This window comes from Myxine glutinosa, chromosome 5 (genome assembly GCF_964187855.1).
Source record: "Myxine glutinosa chromosome 5, kmMyxGlut1.1, whole genome shotgun sequence".
NCBI lineage: Eukaryota > Metazoa > Chordata > Myxini > Myxiniformes > Myxinidae > Myxine > Myxine glutinosa.
Window position 1 is genome coordinate 64,341,414 of NC_136265.1, and position 20,243 is coordinate 64,361,656.

The window sequence follows — 20,243 nt, forward strand, 5'->3', positions numbered from 1 at the left end:
GCTTTTATGGAATTAACTACCGGGACGCCCTTTTTACCTTTACACAACTCTGGAGGCAGGAGGGGCCAGAATAGACAATAATAATAATAAAGCACACAATAAAAAAATACAATCCTCATTTCCGCAACACTGCACCCTCCTCCTCTTAGGCACGTCCCGGGCCTACAACTTTAATTTAGTGTGACACGTAGGTGTAGTTCCCTCTACTTTTAACCTGACCCTGAGTGCGACAGTTTTAAAACATAGATAAATATGTCCCGCTGCTCCATTGCACCCTGCCTAACAGACTCACGCCCACAGCTAACCGAATTGCGGAATTGGTCTTCAAACTACACACTGACGGTGGGGAGCATTATTTACAATTGACGCTACTTTATTTACAAAACGCAACCCAGGACCTGTGATTGTTCTTTCTGGGGGGGAGACAGTCTGCTCTGCATCAATGCACCATGAAAGCACCCAAAAAAAACGCACCAACACACCCTCAAGCACCAATCGGTGCAGTCACCACAGTTCATCAGTGTTCATGAATAAAAATAAATCAACAACCCCTAACCCTGCAGGTGGTCTCTTGCTCTTCGGCTCCCTCTGCTGGCTATTATTATTTCTTCCAGTTGTCTTTTTTCTTTGCTGGTGGCCTATTTGTAATAAAATGCACCCTACGTGTCCATTTTTATTTGTTTTATTCATGGCCCACAGGGCCGACTGGTGTGGTTCACCTGTGGGGCATCGGTGCCCTGTGATCAAGGTCCGTCAGCAAGATTTCGGGCCCTCATGGCCGGTTCCAGCAAAGGGGCCATGCCCCAACCCATGGGGTCCATAAGTGGTGCTCGGCCACAGACATGTGGTCCATAATGTGGTGCATCGATGCAGACAGCTGGTTCTGGGAGTTCCGGGCGCACAATGGCGGACTCACGCACGCTCCCCTCGGCGCCCAATGGCGCACAGGTCATGTGGGAGACAAAAGGGGGGAGAGACAGATGAGCGAGGGGTAAGGTCACAAGGGTACACATCAAACAAAGGCAATGCAAGGCGAAATGCGTACGGAGAGCAAAGTGAGAAAAGCTCGTCCCTGCCGTACGTCACCCCCTCTGTCACCTACACTACCCTTGCCCTTACCCCATATGTACAAAAATCTACACATTTACAAATTTGTCACTACTGTCACGTCTTCCCATATTTCCTCTATTCCAAATTTGTTCCCACAATCCCTCTAACCAGAATTTGCCATCACACAATTCATCATCAATCCTCATAAGGAGGAAGAGATGGAACATCAAGCACAATGTCACACCCACGTCATGATGCGTCTCACAATCCAAAACATTTGCACATAAAAAATAATCAAAACAACCTGGCATGGTGTGGAGTACCATCGTTACCTCAGGTGAGTGCATGTAGATGGTGCGAGGAGATCTTCATCCTAACTATCCTCTAAATGACATTAACACACTTTACACTACCCGGGGTCTTTCCCTGCCAATCCATTGGCCATCTTACACTATGGGTTCTAAAAACCAATTCCCATTGACCAAACTGTGGTGCTTCTCAATTTGGGGTCTCACTCCCCCGATTCATCTTCCGGTGCCCTTGCACAATTTCTGGGCTGGGGCGTGTAGCTTTCCCAGCAGGTCTACCCACCTGCACACCTCCACCACTGTAGTTGCCACCCGAGCTTACCTGCTCCTTAACCTAACCTATCTACTGGGGAAGGCCCCTCCTGGCTCTGTCACCCCTCGGTGCCCTCTGGCACTGGGCTACCCGGGTCCGTCCTCCGGATCCTCGGGCCCCATCCACAACTACCGGCTCCCAGAGCCCACCTGCGGCCTCACCTGGCCGACATCCTCACAGTGGTGGAGTGCCCAAACCAACTACACACACTAACAGGCTACACGCCCAGCCATTTCCACAACACTAATGCACCCATCCAATCACCATTCTCTCACCCGCACCACAGATGCCAATATCCAACCACAATTTACCTATACCCTCTACCTAACACTTACACTACCCTCCCCGGGTATTCGTGATGGGGGTCCATTCTTCCCCCATTCACACCTCCGCATCATCCACTCCACTCCATAGTTTCCACCATACTCACTCCACGACCATCCATTCCAATACTCCATATATTCCACACTACCATTTATTCCATACACCTGTTGGTGCACACCTGTGCACTCACACCTGGTGCCACCTGCACCCTCCTCCTCTTCCTGGACCAGTTGGTCAACACAATACACATCACTATCACTCACTCAAACACTGCTCCACACACCTGTCCAGTTGCACACCTGTGCAATCACACCTGTTCCTCACACTCATTTACTCATACCCTGCTCAATACACTTGAATACACCTCCAACACGCACACGGCATCATCTCATCTAACTACTCCCCTCTGAAACTTGCGCTTCCCCGTCGCCCCTTTAAACTATTGCGCTCCCACGTCATTATCATCCACACTAATCTACCTACGTCCCCACTACAGGTATCCTTGTCACTACCTAACCTTAACGTTACCTAATGTCAATCTCTAGGGCGCTACACATTATCCAAACCCTCCCTCGGCGAGCTTACACTGCCATAAACCCCATAAAACTAGTGCTCCTTTGCCCCCGCTGTGAGGGATGGTGGATTGGCCATCCCATCACATGGGGCATCTCCCACTATCAATTTTGCACACCAAATTTCAACCAATCAAAAATTTGCCAATCACTCTGCCAATTCTACCCACTATTCTAAATTTCGTATCAAATCACTATCACTATTACCATCATCACAGTCCGCTATATCCTAGCCTCGGTGCGTCATGACATCATTAAACTCGGCTTCGCAAAGCCGAGCAATGAATTCGGGTGGTTTGGTCGCCTGCAGGTTGAATCCGTCCGGCTTTCGGTTCAAGGGAGGTGGTTTGGTCGGGCCGAGATTCCACGCACCATCTCGGTGCGGTACCTTGCGGTCCCGGGCCCGATGACTCAATCTCCCCCGGTCGGAACCCCGTCCCCGCAAGGGGGCACCGTGCCGCTTCCTCCCACTCGCCCTTGAACCGGGCCGGTCGCCTCGCCCGACAAGGCCCGGACTCGACCGTGCGGGGCGGGGCCAAGCCCGAATCAGCAACGACGCTTCGAAGAGAAACGACGCAGCTTCGATCCGCGCCGGGCCCTGCATCCAACAAAGCACACCGCACCCCGAGTGCTCGCATCGGCTATCCGTCGCTCTAACCGCTAACCCGGTTACCATCGATGCTTCACTTGCATGCTCACATGCATACGCTACCCCTTTTACCCTCACCAAACCCGGCGTTCCAACACCGTCCGTACATTCCACCAACGCTCTCCCTGTTACACACCACACCTCTCGCGCATACTCTTGCGCACACTCACCGTTCGCACACCTCGGTCTACACCTCTCCTCCGTTACGTCCTCCGTAACACTCACCATGGGCGTGCACTCTGACATCCACCCACTAACGCACTCCGATGTGCTCTCCCACACCCGCGCCATGACCAACTCAGGTGTGCTTCCTCGCACACCCTCAACCATTCCAAGCGTGCATTCCCGCACCCGCTCCACCACCAACTCACTCCTCGTGTCACACTCCGTACACCCCGACGTGCATTCTTGCTCGCACTCGGTTTCACTCCCACACTTTATAACACACCCACTCGCCGACGCACACTTTTTTTCCGCACGCGTGTCATTTCCACTCACACGGGACCCTTTACCAATGCCTGGATGCTTCCTCGATCCCAAGCGCGCGAAAATTCTTTTGTCGCCAAACATCCTCTTACAAAATCTACCCGCACAATATACAGCACGACTCACCTGGGGGATCCTTTTCTCCACGCGCACCTGCAAACTCTTTATTTGGTTAGTGAGTACATAATCATGATTTGAGCAGGGACTTTGTACATATTCCATTTCTCCCTGCAATTCCCGGGCAACCTCCGTCGTCTCTTCAATTTTAATTGTACCCACTACTGCTTTGTCTTTGTTCCCCTCGACGACCGTTGGCTTTAATAAAATTCCCTCTACCTCATCGGTCGCCGGCTTTTCCAAACCCGGTGTCGCGATTTCTACCCCTGTCATTGTACCCGCGCTTTCCTCCACTTCGCTCAACCAGCGCTTCTCGACCCGCGTTACCTCGTCGTGCACCCTTGGGACTCTCTCGCCCACCATGCGATCCATGGTCTCCCCACATTTTTGCATGCTGTCACCCATTCTGTCCATAAGGGTCCCCATTTCGCCCGTTTTGCCCCCCATTTCTCCCATACTGTTTTTCAAACTTCCAATTTGGTCTCCCATTTGGCCCTCCAATTGCTCACTATTCTTGTCCATAAGGGCCTTCATTTCAGCCATAATTAATTGCATGTCTTCCACCATTGGTACAAAGGGCGCGGCTCTATTTGGTGCCGCTGTAACCACGTGCGCGAGAGCGCCATTTTGCGCGCCTGAAACCCCCTCAACCACATTGCCAATGTTCTTCCTCTGGTCCTGGGTTACCCCTAACCCCTCTTCTAGCTCACCCACCTGCATCCGATCGCCTTGACCAGCCATGGCGCGATTTCAAAATTCGGGTTTTTCTTTAAAACAACACAAATTTTCAGCAGCTCGTAATTTTGAGCGCGTTACGCGCGCTTCGGGTCCGACCCCGCTCCCAACACCAATTGTTACGCCAATTGTACAATTGTGTCCAAAATTTGGGCTAAATAAATTTAGTCCCAGGTCCGAATCCGACTCCTGACACCAATTGTTACGGTTCGCGGTTAAGGATGTTATGTTTGCCGAGCGGAGGCCCCGCGACCTAACAGTTTCCCCGATTCACCCAAACGTTGGCCGTATCGCGCCACAGATATTCAATGTGGGAAAACTCTAAAGCGACCGAATGTAAAGAGGAAGAAGAAGACGTACAGAAGAGTAACGGGATTTATTATTTACACACACACAAGCAAAAAGAGCAGTCACGGTTATTTACAGGGGACATGAAAAAGCAGGTGACACAGTGCAAATACTAGCTTATACAGACATAATTGACTACCCAGGACAGAACGAACAGAACAAACTCACGTACACGGATGGGGAAAATGCAGGCAGGATTGGCTGGAAAGGAGAGGAAGGTCCGGAGCTGGCAGCACGATCGGCGCGTTCGGCAGCCGCCATCCCTTCGCGGCCCTGCTCAAAACCGCCGTCCAGGCCCCAAACGGCTGTCGAGTGTTGTTGCTGCTGTGGACACTGCCGCTGGCGAGCAAGGTGATGAATAGCAGGCTTTGTGCTTCCCTGGATGATCTCTGCTTTTGGACCTCACAACTCAGCTCTTGTCATAGCTCATCTCTGGACCTTTTTGCAACTCTCTCAGCTCTTGTCATAGCTCATCTCTGGACCTTTTTGCAACTCTCTCAGCTCTTGTCATAGCTCATCTCTGGACCTTTTTGCAACTCTCTCAGCTCTTGTCATAGCTCATCTCTGGACATTTTTGCAAATCTCTCAGGTCTTGTCATAGCTCATCTCCTTGGGGAACGTCCCGCGGCGGGTTATATAGGCCCCGCCCCTCAACCTTCGCGAACCTCCTTGATGTTTCTCTCCACACCCTCTCCAAGTCCAACCCCTTGTTCGTGGTTGGTTGAGTGGGGCTGACTCACTCCTCCCCTCTATGACGAGGTGGGGACCCACCTTTCTTCCCCAACCCTGCCTCGTGGTCAATGGCGGCAATTGTTGGTTGGCAATGCGAATGGCAATCGACGAAAAGGGGAAATGGAGGTTTTTGGGAATGGGAATGAAGGGAATCTATCTTTTTCACTTGGTGCAATGGAGTGTCATGTTCATGGAAGACAAGGCCTTAATCTAAAACACATAATAAGGATATAAACTACTGAACAAGGGTTTTATCGTGTCCTTCAATGTGTGCTTTTATGGAATTAACTACCGGGACGCCCTTTTTACCTTTACACAACTCTGGAGGCAGGAGGGGCCAGAATAGACAATAATAATAATAAAACACACAATAAAGAAAATACAATCCTCATTTTTCCGCAACAATATTGTTGCGATCGGTTCAGCAGTTTTTGCGGTACCTTCGAATGGACAGACAGACAGACAGACAGACGGACATTTGGTGATTCTTACTATAATTCAGAGCACGTCTGGGCTGAAATGGAATGCAGTCTTCGATGTCTGCCACATCCTCCTGAGAATGTCCATGATTTGGCCACAGAAGCACGTTGCCTCTGGATAACTCTGAGGATGGCATATCTTTAAATCACGATGATTGCCAATCCCCCACACACAAGGTCGTGCTACCAGACATGAAAAAGCCCGAGTATGAGCGGGTACTGTGCTGATGATGACATAACCATAAGACTAGTCGGACGAGCGGGCCGACTCGTTACATAACCGCTTCGAGCGCTTAAAAAGCCCGATTGACCCTCAGTTATCCTTTGCCGCAATCAAAATAAATCAGGACAGTTTCTTCGGAAAAGGCCTTTTAGTACACAAGAATCAGCCAAATTTTACAAAGGGAGAAATAATGGCTGTTACATTCACAATTATGCAGAGAATGTGTACATCCACATTATCGACCACACAACAGACCGGTCCTCTGAACCTCAACAATGAATTCACAACTCTGTGAGGTAGCTGGCACCACATTCATCTGGGATAAGAGCAATAGAGAGAGAAAGCTGGTGTGTTCTGCCCCTCACACCTTGTGCCAGCTCAGATGGGCATGTGCCACCAATCATTCTGATGATTGTCTGGTGTCCAGACCAATCATGCTCCGCTCCCGGTCACTCCTCACTGTTGCCGATGTACTGCCTTCTTCATGTGCTGATGGTTCATACGCAGCATGAACTACATGTGATTTTTAGCGGGAAAGACCAGGAAGAAATTCATTGTGTCACGGATGCTTAACTAACCATCAGCATCAAAAGGCAAAGCGGGAGTTTGTCTGTTCAGGTGATGCAGCTTAAAGAGCTGGGTTTGACGCAAAGGTCCAACGGGAAGAGAGATGTTGGAAGTGCAAGAGAAATAAAGCGTGAGAATCAGAGAAAGTGAACAAAGAAATGAAAGGATATGGAAAGCAGACTGTGAAGAACAAAGGAAGAAAGAGGAATCGAGAAAAAACAGGGATGACAACTGGTCGGATGAGAATGTGCACAAGGAGAATTTGAACGGGGTTCAAGGAGGGCTGGTGACTCGAAACGCGTCTTGTCGTTTGTTCATGAGCTCGGCTCTCGCTTTTTATTAGAATCTGTACCCACCTACCCACATTGCAGATCTCCACCCCTCTCCCCCAGTCAGTAGGAGGAGTTTGCCCACCGACAGATCCTTCCTCCTCGTACCTGATTGGTGTTTTAGTACCCCAACTCCCGATGACACCTGTTGATTGGCCTTTAGAGTTCTGGTGCACTGTGTCCCTTGAGATGGTCAATTGGTCTCAGGTGTTCACCAATCTGATTTGGTGCAGCTGTATGTGCTGTTGAAGCTGGGGTGTTCACTATGGCAGGCTGGGTGAGTAAGGATTCTTTGGCGGAGGGACTGTAGATGGTGCATGTAACATGCAACATGAATGCAGAGAGTGTATGGAGGAGGAAACGTACAAATGGGATTTCTAACTAAACACTCTCAATGCCACATCTGCTCACATGAATGCAATATATCCTGAATAGCAAAACAGAATACTTCGATATAACTAGCTTTACTCTATGTGTATGTGCTTCACTCTCCCAGGGAATACAAAACAGCAACAATATGTTGGAAAACTGGCTCTGCGGGCTGGTTTTCAAGATCAATTTAATTCTTGGGGAGAGATGTGTTTTGAGAATTTGCCTCGTTCTCTGCAGATATTCTCTGTCAATTGTTTTCCGCATTTGTTTTGCAAAATATTTGGTCACTCTCTTCTACTCTGAGGTACATGCATGATGTTTCATTTTCTTGCTCCTGCATTGTTGTTCTTCGGTCGATATTTATGTTATCCAATGTTGTTGGTCAACCTCTTATGAATGTGTACTCCGCACATTTAGCAGCATTTTACAAGTCGTCTGAATACAATTTTACCAGTTTCAATGGTTCTGCAAATTTGCCGTCGTTTGGTTCGAAGAACATTAAATCATTAATATACATTAGATATGTCACTTTTCCTGACCCATTGGACATTATACTGTTAGATGTTCGGGTGTATCCCTGTCCTTGCTCATCAATGAGTTTGCTCAGTAGGTCCAGAGCCGGGCAAAACAAGAGGGAGAGAGACAGTCACCCTGGAAGAACACATGTGGTATCTTCACTTCTGGTGTTTGTATTTTTTCCATCTGAGTGCTGCAATATCAATGTGGTATTCCAGAGCTCCGTTGCTTCCTCAATGAGTTTGATTATTTATTTATTTATTATTATTATTATTATTATTTTATTTTTTTTGTATACTGAATCGAGGCTCGTGAAAGAGCTAACATTTACTTCACAAACAAATCAACCAGACAAACAAAATATATAAAAAGAGGGAGCGGAAAACAAGATGGGGAGAGAAGGGGAAGCACACAAACACAACATTTGAGAGCAGGGAGATGTGTGGAAGGGAGAGGGCTTGGGGGGAGGAGGCGTGGGAAGGGGGGGGGGGGGAGGGAGAAGTATAAAACACAAGGACACCAAGGACTTCCAGGACAGATGTTGGTATTTCAAAAAAGTGGAATTGGGGTGAAATTAGCGGGGGTAGAAAAGATCAAGGTTTTGGATGGGGGAAGATAAGAGATGGTGGTGAACAGCCGTTTTAAAGACCTGGAGGGTGGAGTGGGATTGAAGAGAGTGAGGGAGTTTGTTCCAGAGGCGGGAGAAAAGAGGAATGAAGGAGTGAAGGTGAGCAGAGAGTCTTGATTTTGGCAGTTTGACCATAAGAGGGTTGCAGGCAGATCTTGTGCGACCTGTAGGAATATTTGCGGGACAGAGCCCAGAGAGAGCTGGGGGGGGCAAGGCCAGAGAGGAGTCGGTAGAAGACGGAAAGACCACCAACCTGCCTGCGGTGAGTGAGTGAGAGGCCCTTGGAGTTAGCTTCATCGCGGGAGATTCCAATGATTCTGAATGCTTTGGTTTCAACAGCGTGAAGACGAGCTAGGTGTGAGGCAGGAGCACCAGTCCAGAGGGGAGAGCAGTATTCCATTGAGCTGCGGATGAAAGCCTTGTATGTGGTGAGGAGCTCAGATGTGCCAAGGAAGGACTTCGCACGACGGAGGATGCCCAGTCGGCGACTGGCTTTGGAGGCCAGATTTGAAATGTGGTTTTCCCAGGAAAGATCATGGCAGATAGTGAGACCCAAAAGCTTGAGTGACAGAACTTCTTGGAGAGGATTATTCAGAAAGTGGATGGGAGGGTTGTCCAGTCGGTCTTTTCGGAGAGACATCGTAAGAGTGTGAGATTTGTCAGGATTGAAAGACATGTTCCACTTGTTTGCCCAGTCTGTGATTTTGTCCAGGTCTGCAGAGAGTGAGGAGGCTGCAGACTGCCGATCTGAGGGATGAAGAATGGAGCGACAGAGAGTAGAGTCATCAGCAAAGAGATACAGAGGATTTTCAAGAGAGTCAGAGAGATCATTGATGAAGACCAGAAAAAGCACAGGGCCCAGAACACTGCCTTGTGGAACTCCAGCCTGAACAGGAAGAGGAGATGAGAGAAACCCATTCAGGGCCACACGTTGACTACGACTAGAGAGGAAGTCCGCCAGCCATGTGTGGAGATTTCCATGGATACCAAAGGAGGAGAGTTTGGTGAGCAGAGCGGGGTGCCAGACCGTATGGAAGGCACGTGATATGTCAAGGGAGACTGCTCTAATTTCCTGTTTGGCATTGAGGACCTCCATCCATTGTTGAGAAAGCAGAAGCAGCATGTCCAGAGTAGAGTGTCCAGGTCTGAAACCAAATTGATGATCAGAGATCAAGCCATTGGAGAAGAGGAAAGATTTCATATCTGAAGCAATGATGGATTCCATGACTTTGCTGATAATTGGGAGAAGGCCGATTGGTCTGTAGTTGCTGGGATCTGTTTTTGCACCTTTTTGTGCAAAGCGGTGATGTTGGCAGATTTCCAAGCAGATGGAAGATGACCTTGAGCAAAAGGGAGGGTGAAGAGAACAGAGAGAGGGAGTGAAAGAGCGGAAGAACAGGATTTTAGGACCCGTGGGCTGATGCCGTCAGGTCCAGTTGCAGAATCCGAGTCGAGGGTTGACAGAAACTTTTCCACCTTGTCAGGAGGAAAGGACACAGAGTCCAGGAGCAGCTGGGTACGACTGGGTACGGTGGGTACAGAGAGGGATGGGTTTGGGACACAAATTTGGGGATTTAGCTTGGCAGGGTGCATGCATTTTACCATCCACAAATGAGGGACACCAGCAAAAGCTTCTCTGCTATGCCTATCCTTCGATGCATTTCATATCATGATAAATGGACAACTCATTATTTGCTTGTGGAACACAACGGCTTCTCTCGTTTGTTGTAACATCCATTTGCCGCTTTCAGAAGGTGGAACGGAGTCCTCTCAGCACTCAAAGTAGCCACCTCCATTTCGGTAAAATATCATGTTTCACAGTCCAAATTGTGAAAAATTATTCTCAATGTTTTCTTCTTAGGATTATTTCCAGGATTGTCATTGTACCACAGACAGCCTCCAATTGTAATTAGTTTGTTCGACTATTCCTGGGGACTATTTTGAAGATCTAAGAGAAGTTTTTATCAATCCCATTTTGTCGGAACTCTTCAGCTTCCAGGTTCTCTTGGCCTCATTTTTCAGATGCTGATTACTTGGTCAATTTCCTGATTTCCACATTATTTCGACCAAAGTCGTTTGGTACTGACCCCTCGATTAGCAATGCCATATTTTCCTTTTCATGCACAAGTACAATGTCCTGTCGCAATGCTTTGTTTTCTCTGTTCACAATTGATGGGATGATTTGGTCATACGTGAGGACTGCATCCTCATGTTCAACCAATCGCTTTTGGTTCATGCTTCCTTGATTTTTTCTGAGACCCAGATGTTGACATTTTTTCAGATGTCCCAATGGTGTACGTTGCACACATTGTTGTCCTTTTGTGTGTGCAGTTATTCAGACAGTTGTTTTTTCATATCCTGAAAGAAAGTGACCGGTATTTTCTGTTTCTACCTTGCAGAACCTACACTTTTTTGAATAAAAGGCAAGAGCAAGAACACTGAACAGATCAGGAAACAACAGCACAAAAGGAGCAGGAGAAACAGGGGGAGGAGGAATGGGAGGGAAACATCAACAGCAGAGGTGAAGGATAAAATAGAGGGAGAGTTTTTTTTTTCTTTTTTTTTTTGGGCAAATAAGATGAGTATGAAGGAAACATGGGTAGTGGCGGATGCATGGGGTCGACAAGATGGATACAGAAGCAAAGTTGGAAGGAGAAGGGTTTGGATTGGGTTGTTAACATGGGTAGGAAATATCACGGATTGGATGAGCGGAGAGTGGAGTGGAGTGACTTGAGATGGTGGTGAATTGGACCAATCGTGCTATCTTCTTGAGGACCTGTCGGGCTTAACCTAAAGGTCTTCTCTTCTTTGTCTCTTGTGCATGGATTTTTGATGCCACTTCAACTTTGATTGATACAACAATGCCTTGGTGCACACAGAACATGTGTAGGGCATCTCTCCGGTGTGTCGATCATTTGATGTCAAGACAAATGTGATGAAAGAGAAAAACTCCTGTTACATTCAGAACATGTGTAGGGCATCTCTCTGGTGTGTATTATTTGATGCCACTTCAAATTGGAGAGGTCAACAAAAGCATTGAAGCATTCAGAGCACTTGAAAGGATTATCTCCGGTGTATTATTTGATGTCGCTTCAAATTGAAGACATGAGTAAAAGCCTTAAGGCATTCATAGCACCGGTAAGGCTTCTCCCCTGTGTGCATCATTTGATGTTGCTTCAACTGGGAGAGATAAACAAAATCCCTGAGGCATTCAGAGCACTTGTAATGCTTCTCTGTGATGTGTTGTATTTGATGCCGCTTCAACCTTGAGACGTCAATAAAAGCCTTGAGGCATTCAGAGCACTTGAAAGGTTTATCTATGGTGTGTATTATTTGATGTCGCTTCAACTTGTAGAGATCATTAAAAGCCTTAAGGCATTCAGAGCACTGGTAAGGCTTCTCCCCGGTGTGTATCATTTGATGACGCTTCAACCCTGAGACCCTACCAAAAGTCTTGAGGCATTCAAAGCACTTGTAAGGCTTCTCTCCTGTGTGTACCTTTTGATGTGTTTGGAAAGTTGATGAAAACGCAAAATCCTTGCCGCACACAGTACATTTATAAGGCCTCTCTCCTGTGTGTGTACTTTGATGTACTTTTAGAGATGATGAACGAGCAAAATCCTGCCCGCAAACAGGACATTTATAAGGCCTCTCTCCTGTGTGTATTCTTTGATGTATTTTAAAAGTTGATGGAAAAGCAAAATCCTTGCCGCAAACAGGACATTTATAAGGCCTCTCTCCTGTGTGCTTTACTTTTTGATGTTTCAAGGATGCTAACCACGAAAATTCATTGTTGCACACAGTGCACTTGAAAGGTTTCTCTCCCGTGTGCATCCATCGATGCTTTTTCAAACGTGAAGCAAAAGGAAACGCCTTGTTGCGTTCAGAACACAGGTGGGGTGTCTCTTCTGTGTGTATCCGTTGATGCGTTTGTAAAAATGATGAACGAGCAAAATTCTTGCTGCACACAGGACATTTACAAGGCTTCTCTTCTGCGTGTTCTACTCTCTGATAATTCAAGGATGCTAACCATGAAAATTCCAGGCTGCACACAGTGCACTTGTATGGCATCTCACGTCTGGGTATTGCTTGACGTAACTGGGAACTTGACTTGGAATAAGAAACCATTTTCAATTGATTCTCTGCAAAGACAATTTAGAAAACCATCAATAAATCATTATTACTGTGAAACATGCATCATTATTAAAAAAAAGGCACAATGTGCACTGTGCAGTACTCCATTTTCATCGAAAACTGGCCCAAAAGGGCAAAGGGACAAACTGGACAAAAGAGGGCGCACCCACCCCCCCCCAAGCCCCCCACTCACTCTCTCTGGTACTGACTGTGTGGTGGGCGGTCGCAGAATTCATCGCTCTCGGGTTCTGGGCTTGGTCATGGGCGGTGATGCATCTTTGGCTCGTGAGCGCTTGTGGAAAAAGATTGATCAAGAGCGCTTGGGGGCAGTCATCTTCGCGAGGAAGAATCCGTGTTTTTGGCTGTCTTTTTTTCTGGCCTGGCTCGAGGATGGCTGTGCTTCGTGCTGTGTGAACCTAAGACATTTATTGGGGCCTTGTGGAGCGTGGAACAGTGCAGGAGTGCAGGAGGAAGTTTTTCCGCTGCCTTGCGGCTCTGGGTGCCATGTGGCGATTCGCGCCATCTAGTGCGCGGAGACTCGGGGACCGTTCACGTTCGTCCTCGTTGGAGCAGGCTGTGTATCGGGCAACTCATCACACCATTTTCTTTTCTTTTATCATTCCTTTGTCTGTAATTGTGTCTGAGTGGAGGATCCTCAAATTTGGAGTTATCGTTTTTTTTACCTCCACATTAATTTTGTCATTTTATAATCTCACAATTATTTCATTGAATTCTTTTTTTTTTTTTGCACTTCATTCTTGCATTGTGAATTTTCCTTGACGTGTGTATTTATTTGTTTGTGGGTTCGAGTAATAAGCCCTGTGATTCCGTCGTACAGGTTAGACCCTGGTTTTCTTCACCCGTGCATGCCAAAAATAATCCCGCCAAGTTTTGAACTACCGCCTCGGAGTTAACTGTTCGGCTATCTGCCCAAGGCTGGTTTTCATCGGCCACAAACTCGACAAGTGGTGTAAGGAGTTTGGGATTCGAACCCTGTGAGACACTCAGTGTCCGGGGTGAGAGTGCGACACTCGCTGAGTGCAAATTGCGCTGAGCTTTTGGACTCTAAATTTTAAATGAGCGTCTTTCTCTCATCGAGGGGGAGGAGGTCGTAGTGCCGAGGTCAAATTTTATAGTGATTGGTGTCGAGAGAACGCAAGGGCAGCGTGGGAAATTTAAATTCTTTTTTTGTGAGGAGATTAAGTGCGCGCGGGGAAAACGGCCCGTCACGTATTGGCGGACATGAACGAAATGGAGTGGCTGGAAGGGAACGCGGCAGAAGTAAATGGGTCGGGGGTAAATGAGTTTGAGGATAGGATTGGAACCCTAGTCCCGAGCGTTCGAACCTGTGGGAGCTGATGGTTGCTTTATCAAACCTTTTCTCATTAATCTGCTGAGGATGCATATGTTATGCTCTGTGATCTTTTTTAATCTTGCATTTGTTGTTCTGACCACAAAGTTGGTCTGTGTTTCTCTCTGCTTATCTGAAGATTTAAAAACACATTGTGGGTTTTTCAGGAGAACAGGCCGTTCCGTGTTGAAATCTGACCTTCAAGATTGTATGCGTGGCATACTCTTGGAGGAAAAACACTTACAATATTCTTGCCTGCTTATAAATGAAGCTCACTGGCAAATATATTTCGAGAAAGGACGGCCAGTTTCGTGCCCTCCTATCTCCCGCACGTGTTGTAATGGCTCCGTAATAAAAGCGGCTCATATTCTCAAGGCATTTGTCCTACGTTCTTATTGAACAGCGGACAACGAACCCCGACATTTTGGAGCCGTGACTCGGATTCGACCAAGGATGTGGACAAGGGGACAGACGACGTCTTGAGGTGGCAGCAATTGTCTCAAGGGTACCCGCAACTTAGCAAAAGGTGAGAGACCTTTTAATTTCTCTCAGGAGCAACGTGCTGTCATCTCCAGGCAAACTATAACCCTTTCCATAGTTTTGCATGGATCTGAACCGGGATTGAGCCGTTTTATGTGGAGCAGGACAAATTTTGAAGAACTAATATGGGATCTTAGGTATCAAGGTGCAAAAGGAATTCAAGGTGGGACCTTGAAGGAAAGAGAAAACCTGTGACTAAGGACTACAGTAAATATTCTGTAGTGACCTCACAAAAAGGGAAATAAGGTTTATTTTCTGTGGCGACGTCACTAAAAGGGAAATAAGGTTTAAAAAAATATTTAAAAATGGGAAACCAGAATGGGCGACCCGGGATACCCGGTCGTTCATCTTCAGGTACTCCGGTGGGATATATGCTGGAGACTTTTGGGGAAGGTTGTGTACAATACGTACATGAGTGGGTCAGACTGACCGTGGGACAAAGGGCCGCGTTTCCCACTGAAGGGACACATTCCAAAGATCATGGTTGGCTAATCTAAGGAAAGCTCTGAAAAAGAGAGACGAAGGGAAAAAAGCATAATGGGAATGACTGGGAGGCTTTCAGCCAATGGCTGGAAGAATGTGCCAAACAAGAGATGGACTCAAAATGCGCAGGTTTTGAAGGCGAACTCGAAACGACTAAAAAACAGATATCTGTGTTACAGAAACAAATGACAGTGACGCAGGAAAACAATAAGGCGACAGGGCCTGGGGAAGAGAACGGGGTCCCCTCTCAACCTCAGGCTGTGTGCAGACCAGATCCCCAAGCGGGATTGTATGCTCAATTGATAGGGACAAGACCGAACCCAGACCATAGGCCACAAACTATAGCCCCGATGATCATGACGGACACAGGCCGTGCAACGACGGCACAATGAGGAGAGCTACCTCCCAGATACGTACACCGGGCATAGAACGAAGTAGACTTACAATCCATGTCAGCCATTCTTCGGGGATGCCTAGATGACTCAGATAGGTTAGGACAACACCTGTACGAATTCCTGCTCACTCATCAACCGACACATTGGGATGTGGGCATTATGATGGACTGTATCCTCCCAGAAAAGATATGGAGAAAGGTAAAGGCAACTGTAGGGTGGCAGATGCCCCCACCAAGTAACGAGACAGAAGGAGACTACGCAGCTCGCTTGGGTCGGCTGATGGACGCTATCTATGAAGAAGTCCGACCGAATTATGTAGACTGGGGAAAAATCACGCATTGTGAACAAAAGGCTGGAGAAGATCCAGAAGAATTTTTGATTCGACTTAAAACGATGATGAGCACATATGGGGGGCTCCCTGGAATCGAGCCCCCCCCCCCAGATCAATTACTCAATAACTTTTTTGCAGAAGGACTTCGCCCAGGAATTAAGAAACGACTGAAGGCTGCTATTTTGGGATGGGCGGGGCAAACCACTGCGCAGAATCTGGTTTCAGCCATGCAATGCCACCAATCGTGCACTTCGGCCATGCAATGCCACCAATCGTGCGCTTCGGCCATGCAATGCCACCAATCGTGCGCTTCGGCCATGCAATGCCACCATTTGTGCGCTGCAGATGCAGAAGCTGATATTGTAAAGGGGCCAGTGCCCCAGTACGCGAGTTCGAACCGAACCAGGGTTGGGCAAAGCCCCCACCCTATGTGGAGAATCAGCGCTCTTCGGGTGGATGGGAGGATGAGAAAGATGCGGACAACAGCCGCCCAGGTAAGGCTGTTAATGGATGTTTTCATTGCATTTCATTGTTAATGAAATTGTTTTCATTGTTTATGGATGACGGCATTCTGCCCAGCAAGCCGAACTAATAGCGCTTACCCGCGCATGTGAATTGGCTGCAAGACGCTCTGCCACAATTTACACAGACTCCGCCTATGCCTGGGGCGTCGCACACGACTCAGGTAATATGTGGGAAATGAGAGGGTTTCTCACCTTAGCGGGTTCACCTGTAAAACACGGTAACCTGATCGCAGCCTGACTTCAAGCAATACAGGAACCGAGTGCGCTCGCAATTGTAAAATGCAAGGCACACTCACGCCAACAGGGGTCACTAATCTCCCAAGGTAATGACCATGCAGACCAAGCGGCCAAGAGAGCCGCATATGACACAAAATCCCCGGGTTCGCCCGCTACACCTCGTCCCATTCATAACAAAAACAGTAACTCCCCCTTCTGTGCAGGACATTGTAAATCTACAAGCGGCAGTGGAAAATAGGGAAATGCTGGGATGGCTACAACAAGGGTGCACGCAGCAAGACAATGACGTATGGATCGATCGCCAGGGCCGCACCGCAGCACCAAAAGCATTGCTTCCTTGGATCGCACGCGTGGCGCATAATAATGGCCACGTGTGCAAAGAGGGGGTAGTAAAGGCGGTCCTACACTCATGGTATGCTCCAGGTATCACAACAGTAGCTACGGAAATATGCCGAAAGTGTGCGATTTGTCAACATCACAATGTGGGACCCTCACCGAGACGTTTTCAAAATGCCGCACATTCAGTCTTATTGGGACGTTCAGTCTTATTAACATACATTACCAAAGTACTTGGTGAGATATCATTATTGGGCAGGGCATGTTGCGATTCAGAGTACATGGAATGGAGCTAGCATCGAGTTTGCAGTGTGACGGGCGCGACCAAAATTGTAAATGAAGTTAAATACATTTACGTAAATTAGTAGTGTTAGATTACAGAGTTTGACGTTGCACTCTTAACAAAGTTAATGGTTTCTCACGTGAGGCAAAGATGCAAATTAACTCAGACAAAGATCAGTGGAGTATAGAATGTGGACTGTTAATCAGATGAGCGGAGGTTCGGACGACAAGGTGCAGCTGTGCCGATGATTCAGTGCCCCTTTCATGTGGAAGCCAGGGGTGCCAGCGATAGCTCGCTCACCAGGAACACCTTGGGACCTTTAACGACCACCGACCAATTCCGGCAGAATTAGTGTGTCTAACGTCTATCCGAGGGATGGCTCACGCATTATTGAGTCGCCCTGCCTGGGAAACATCGGGATGACAGGTTGGAATGACTTAAGATTCAAATCCAAGCTAGACCCTCTGCCGAGCTGTTTGTTTGTCTGTCTGTCTATCTGTGGGCATAACGTCTCAGGATAGTTGTGGACAGGTTCGGACGAAATTTGGCGGAGAGGTAGTGCATGTGACAAGGACCAAATGATTAGATTTTGGTGAAGATTCGGATCCGGCTAGTATAATTTTTTAAGTGATTCTTCACCATTGGGAGATCGGGCCAAAAGCGATATATTAAAATGGTATTTTAAAAAGTATGTTTGATGAAAAAGTATGAAAAACTTTTTTTGAAGTTTAAAAATGTACAAAAAAGTATTTTTTAAAAGTATGAAGCAAATAAGACAAGTATGAAGGAAAGATGGGTAGTGGTGGATGCATGGGGTCGACAAGATGGACACAGAGGCAAACTCTCAGAAAATTTGGAAGAGGGTGGGTTTGGAGTGGGTTGTTAACAGGGGTAGAAAATAACGATTGGATGAGGGGAGAGTGGAGTGGAGTGACTTGAGATGGTGGCGAATTGGATCAAACGTGCTATTTTCTTGAAGACCTGTCGGGCTTAACCTGTAGGTCTTCTCTTCTTTGTCTCTTGTGTGTGGATTTTTGATGCCGCTTCAACTTTGCTTGATACCACAATGCCTTGTTGCACAAAGAACATGTGTAGGGCATCTCTCCAGTGTGTCGATCATTTGATGTCAAGATAAATGTGATGAAAGAGAAAAACTCCTGTTACATTCAAAACATGTGTAGGGCATCTCTCCGGTGTGTATTATTTGATGCCACTTCAAATTGGAGAGGTCAACAAAAGCATTGAAGCATTCAGAGCACTTGAAAGTTTATCTCCGGTGTATTATTTGATGTCGCTTCAAATTGAAGACTTGAGTAAAAGCCTTCAGGCAATCAGAGCACTGGTAAGGCTTCTCTCCTGTGTGCATCATTTGATGTTGCTTCAACTGGGAGAGATAACCAAAATCCCTGAGGCATTCAGAGCACTTGTAATGCTTCTCTGTGATGTGTTGTATTTGATGCCGCTTCAACTTTGAGACGTCAATAAAAGCCTTGAGGCATTCAGAGCACTTGAAAGGTTTATCTCTGGTGTGCATTATTTGATGGCGCTTCAACTTGTAGAGATCATTAAAAGCCTTAAGGCATTCAGAGCATTGGTAAGGCTTCTCCCCGGTGTGTATCATTTGATGTCGCTTCAACCCTGAGGCGCTACGAAAAGTCTTATGGCATTCAAAGCACTTGTAAGGCCTCTCTCCTGTGTGTATCCTTTTATGTACTTGTAAACCTGATGAAAACGCAAAATCCTTGCCGCACACAGTACATTTATAAGGCCTCTCTCCTGTGTGTGTACTTTGATGTACTTTTAAAGATGATGAATGAGCAAAATCCTGCCCGCAAACAGGACATTTATAAGGCCTCTCTCCTGTGTGTATTCTTTGATGTCTTTGAAAAGTTGATGGAAAAGCAAAATCCTTGCCGCAAACAGGACATTTATAAGGCCTCTCTCCTGTGTGCTTTACTTTTTGATGATTCAAGGATGCTAACCAAGAAAATTCATTGTTGCACACAGTGCACTTGAAAGGTTTCTCTCCCGTGTGCATCCATCGATGCTTTTTCAAACGTGAAGCAAAAGGAAATGCCTTGTTGCGTTCAGAACACAGGTGGGGTGTCTCTTCTGTGTGTAGCAGTTGATGCGTTTGTGAAAATGATGAACGAGCAAAATTCTTGCTGCACCCAGGACATTTACAAGGCTTCTCTTCTGCGTGTTCTACTCTCTGATAATTCAAGGATGCTAACCAAGAAAATTCCTTGCTGCACACAGTGCACTTGTATGGCATCTCACGTCTGGGTATTGCTTGATATAACTGGGAACTTGACTTGGAATAAGAAACCATTTTCAATTGATTCTCTGCAAAGACAATTTATAAAACCATCAATAAATCATTATTACTGTGAAACATGCATCATTTTTAAAAAAGCACAATGTGCAGTACTCCATTTTCATCGAAAACTGGCCCAAAAGGGCAAAGGGACAAACTGGACAAAGGAGGGCGCACCCCTCCCCCACTCACTCTCTCTGGTACTGACTGTGTGGTGGGCGGTCGCAGAATTCATCGCTCTCGGGCTCTGGGCTTGGTCATGGGCGGTGATGCATCTTTGGCTCGTGAGCGCTTGTGGAAAAAGATTGATCAAGAGTGCTTTGGGGCAGTCATCTTCGCAAGGAAGAATCCGTCTTTTTGGCTCTCTTTTGTTCTGGCCTGGCTCGAGGACGGCTGTGCTTCGTGCTGTGTGAACCTAAGACATTTATCGGGGCCTTGTGGAGCGTGGAACGGCTGTAGTGTTACGGATTTGTCATTTCCGTTGTTGTGGTTTTTATCCACTTGACATATTTCTGATTCTAGGTATTATTATTGTCTTCAAAAGGTTTATTGTTCATGAACAGT

The 20,243-nt window shown here is 47.1% G+C and overlaps 1 protein-coding gene and 1 pseudogene across 1 annotated transcript; both read right to left on the reverse strand.

Moving 5' to 3' along the window:
• Positions 1-11,669: 11,669 nt before the first annotated feature.
• LOC137412317 (uncharacterized) lies at positions 11,670-12,819 on the reverse strand (annotated as a pseudogene).
• A 5,810-nt stretch (positions 12,820-18,629) lies between these two features.
• LOC137412315 (uncharacterized) lies at positions 18,630-19,637 on the reverse strand. Its single transcript, XM_068097573.1, has one exon. It carries the CDS (start codon positions 19,635-19,637, stop codon positions 18,630-18,632), a length of 1,008 nt encoding a protein of 335 aa, XP_067953674.1.
• Positions 19,638-20,243: the final 606 nt, after the last annotated feature.

Bases quoted from the DNA above. Each gene is read 5' to 3' on its own strand.
- LOC137412315 (XM_068097573.1), bottom strand. From the start codon at position 19,637: ATGCCATACAAGTGCACTGTGTGCAGCAAGGAATTTTCTTGGTTAGCA.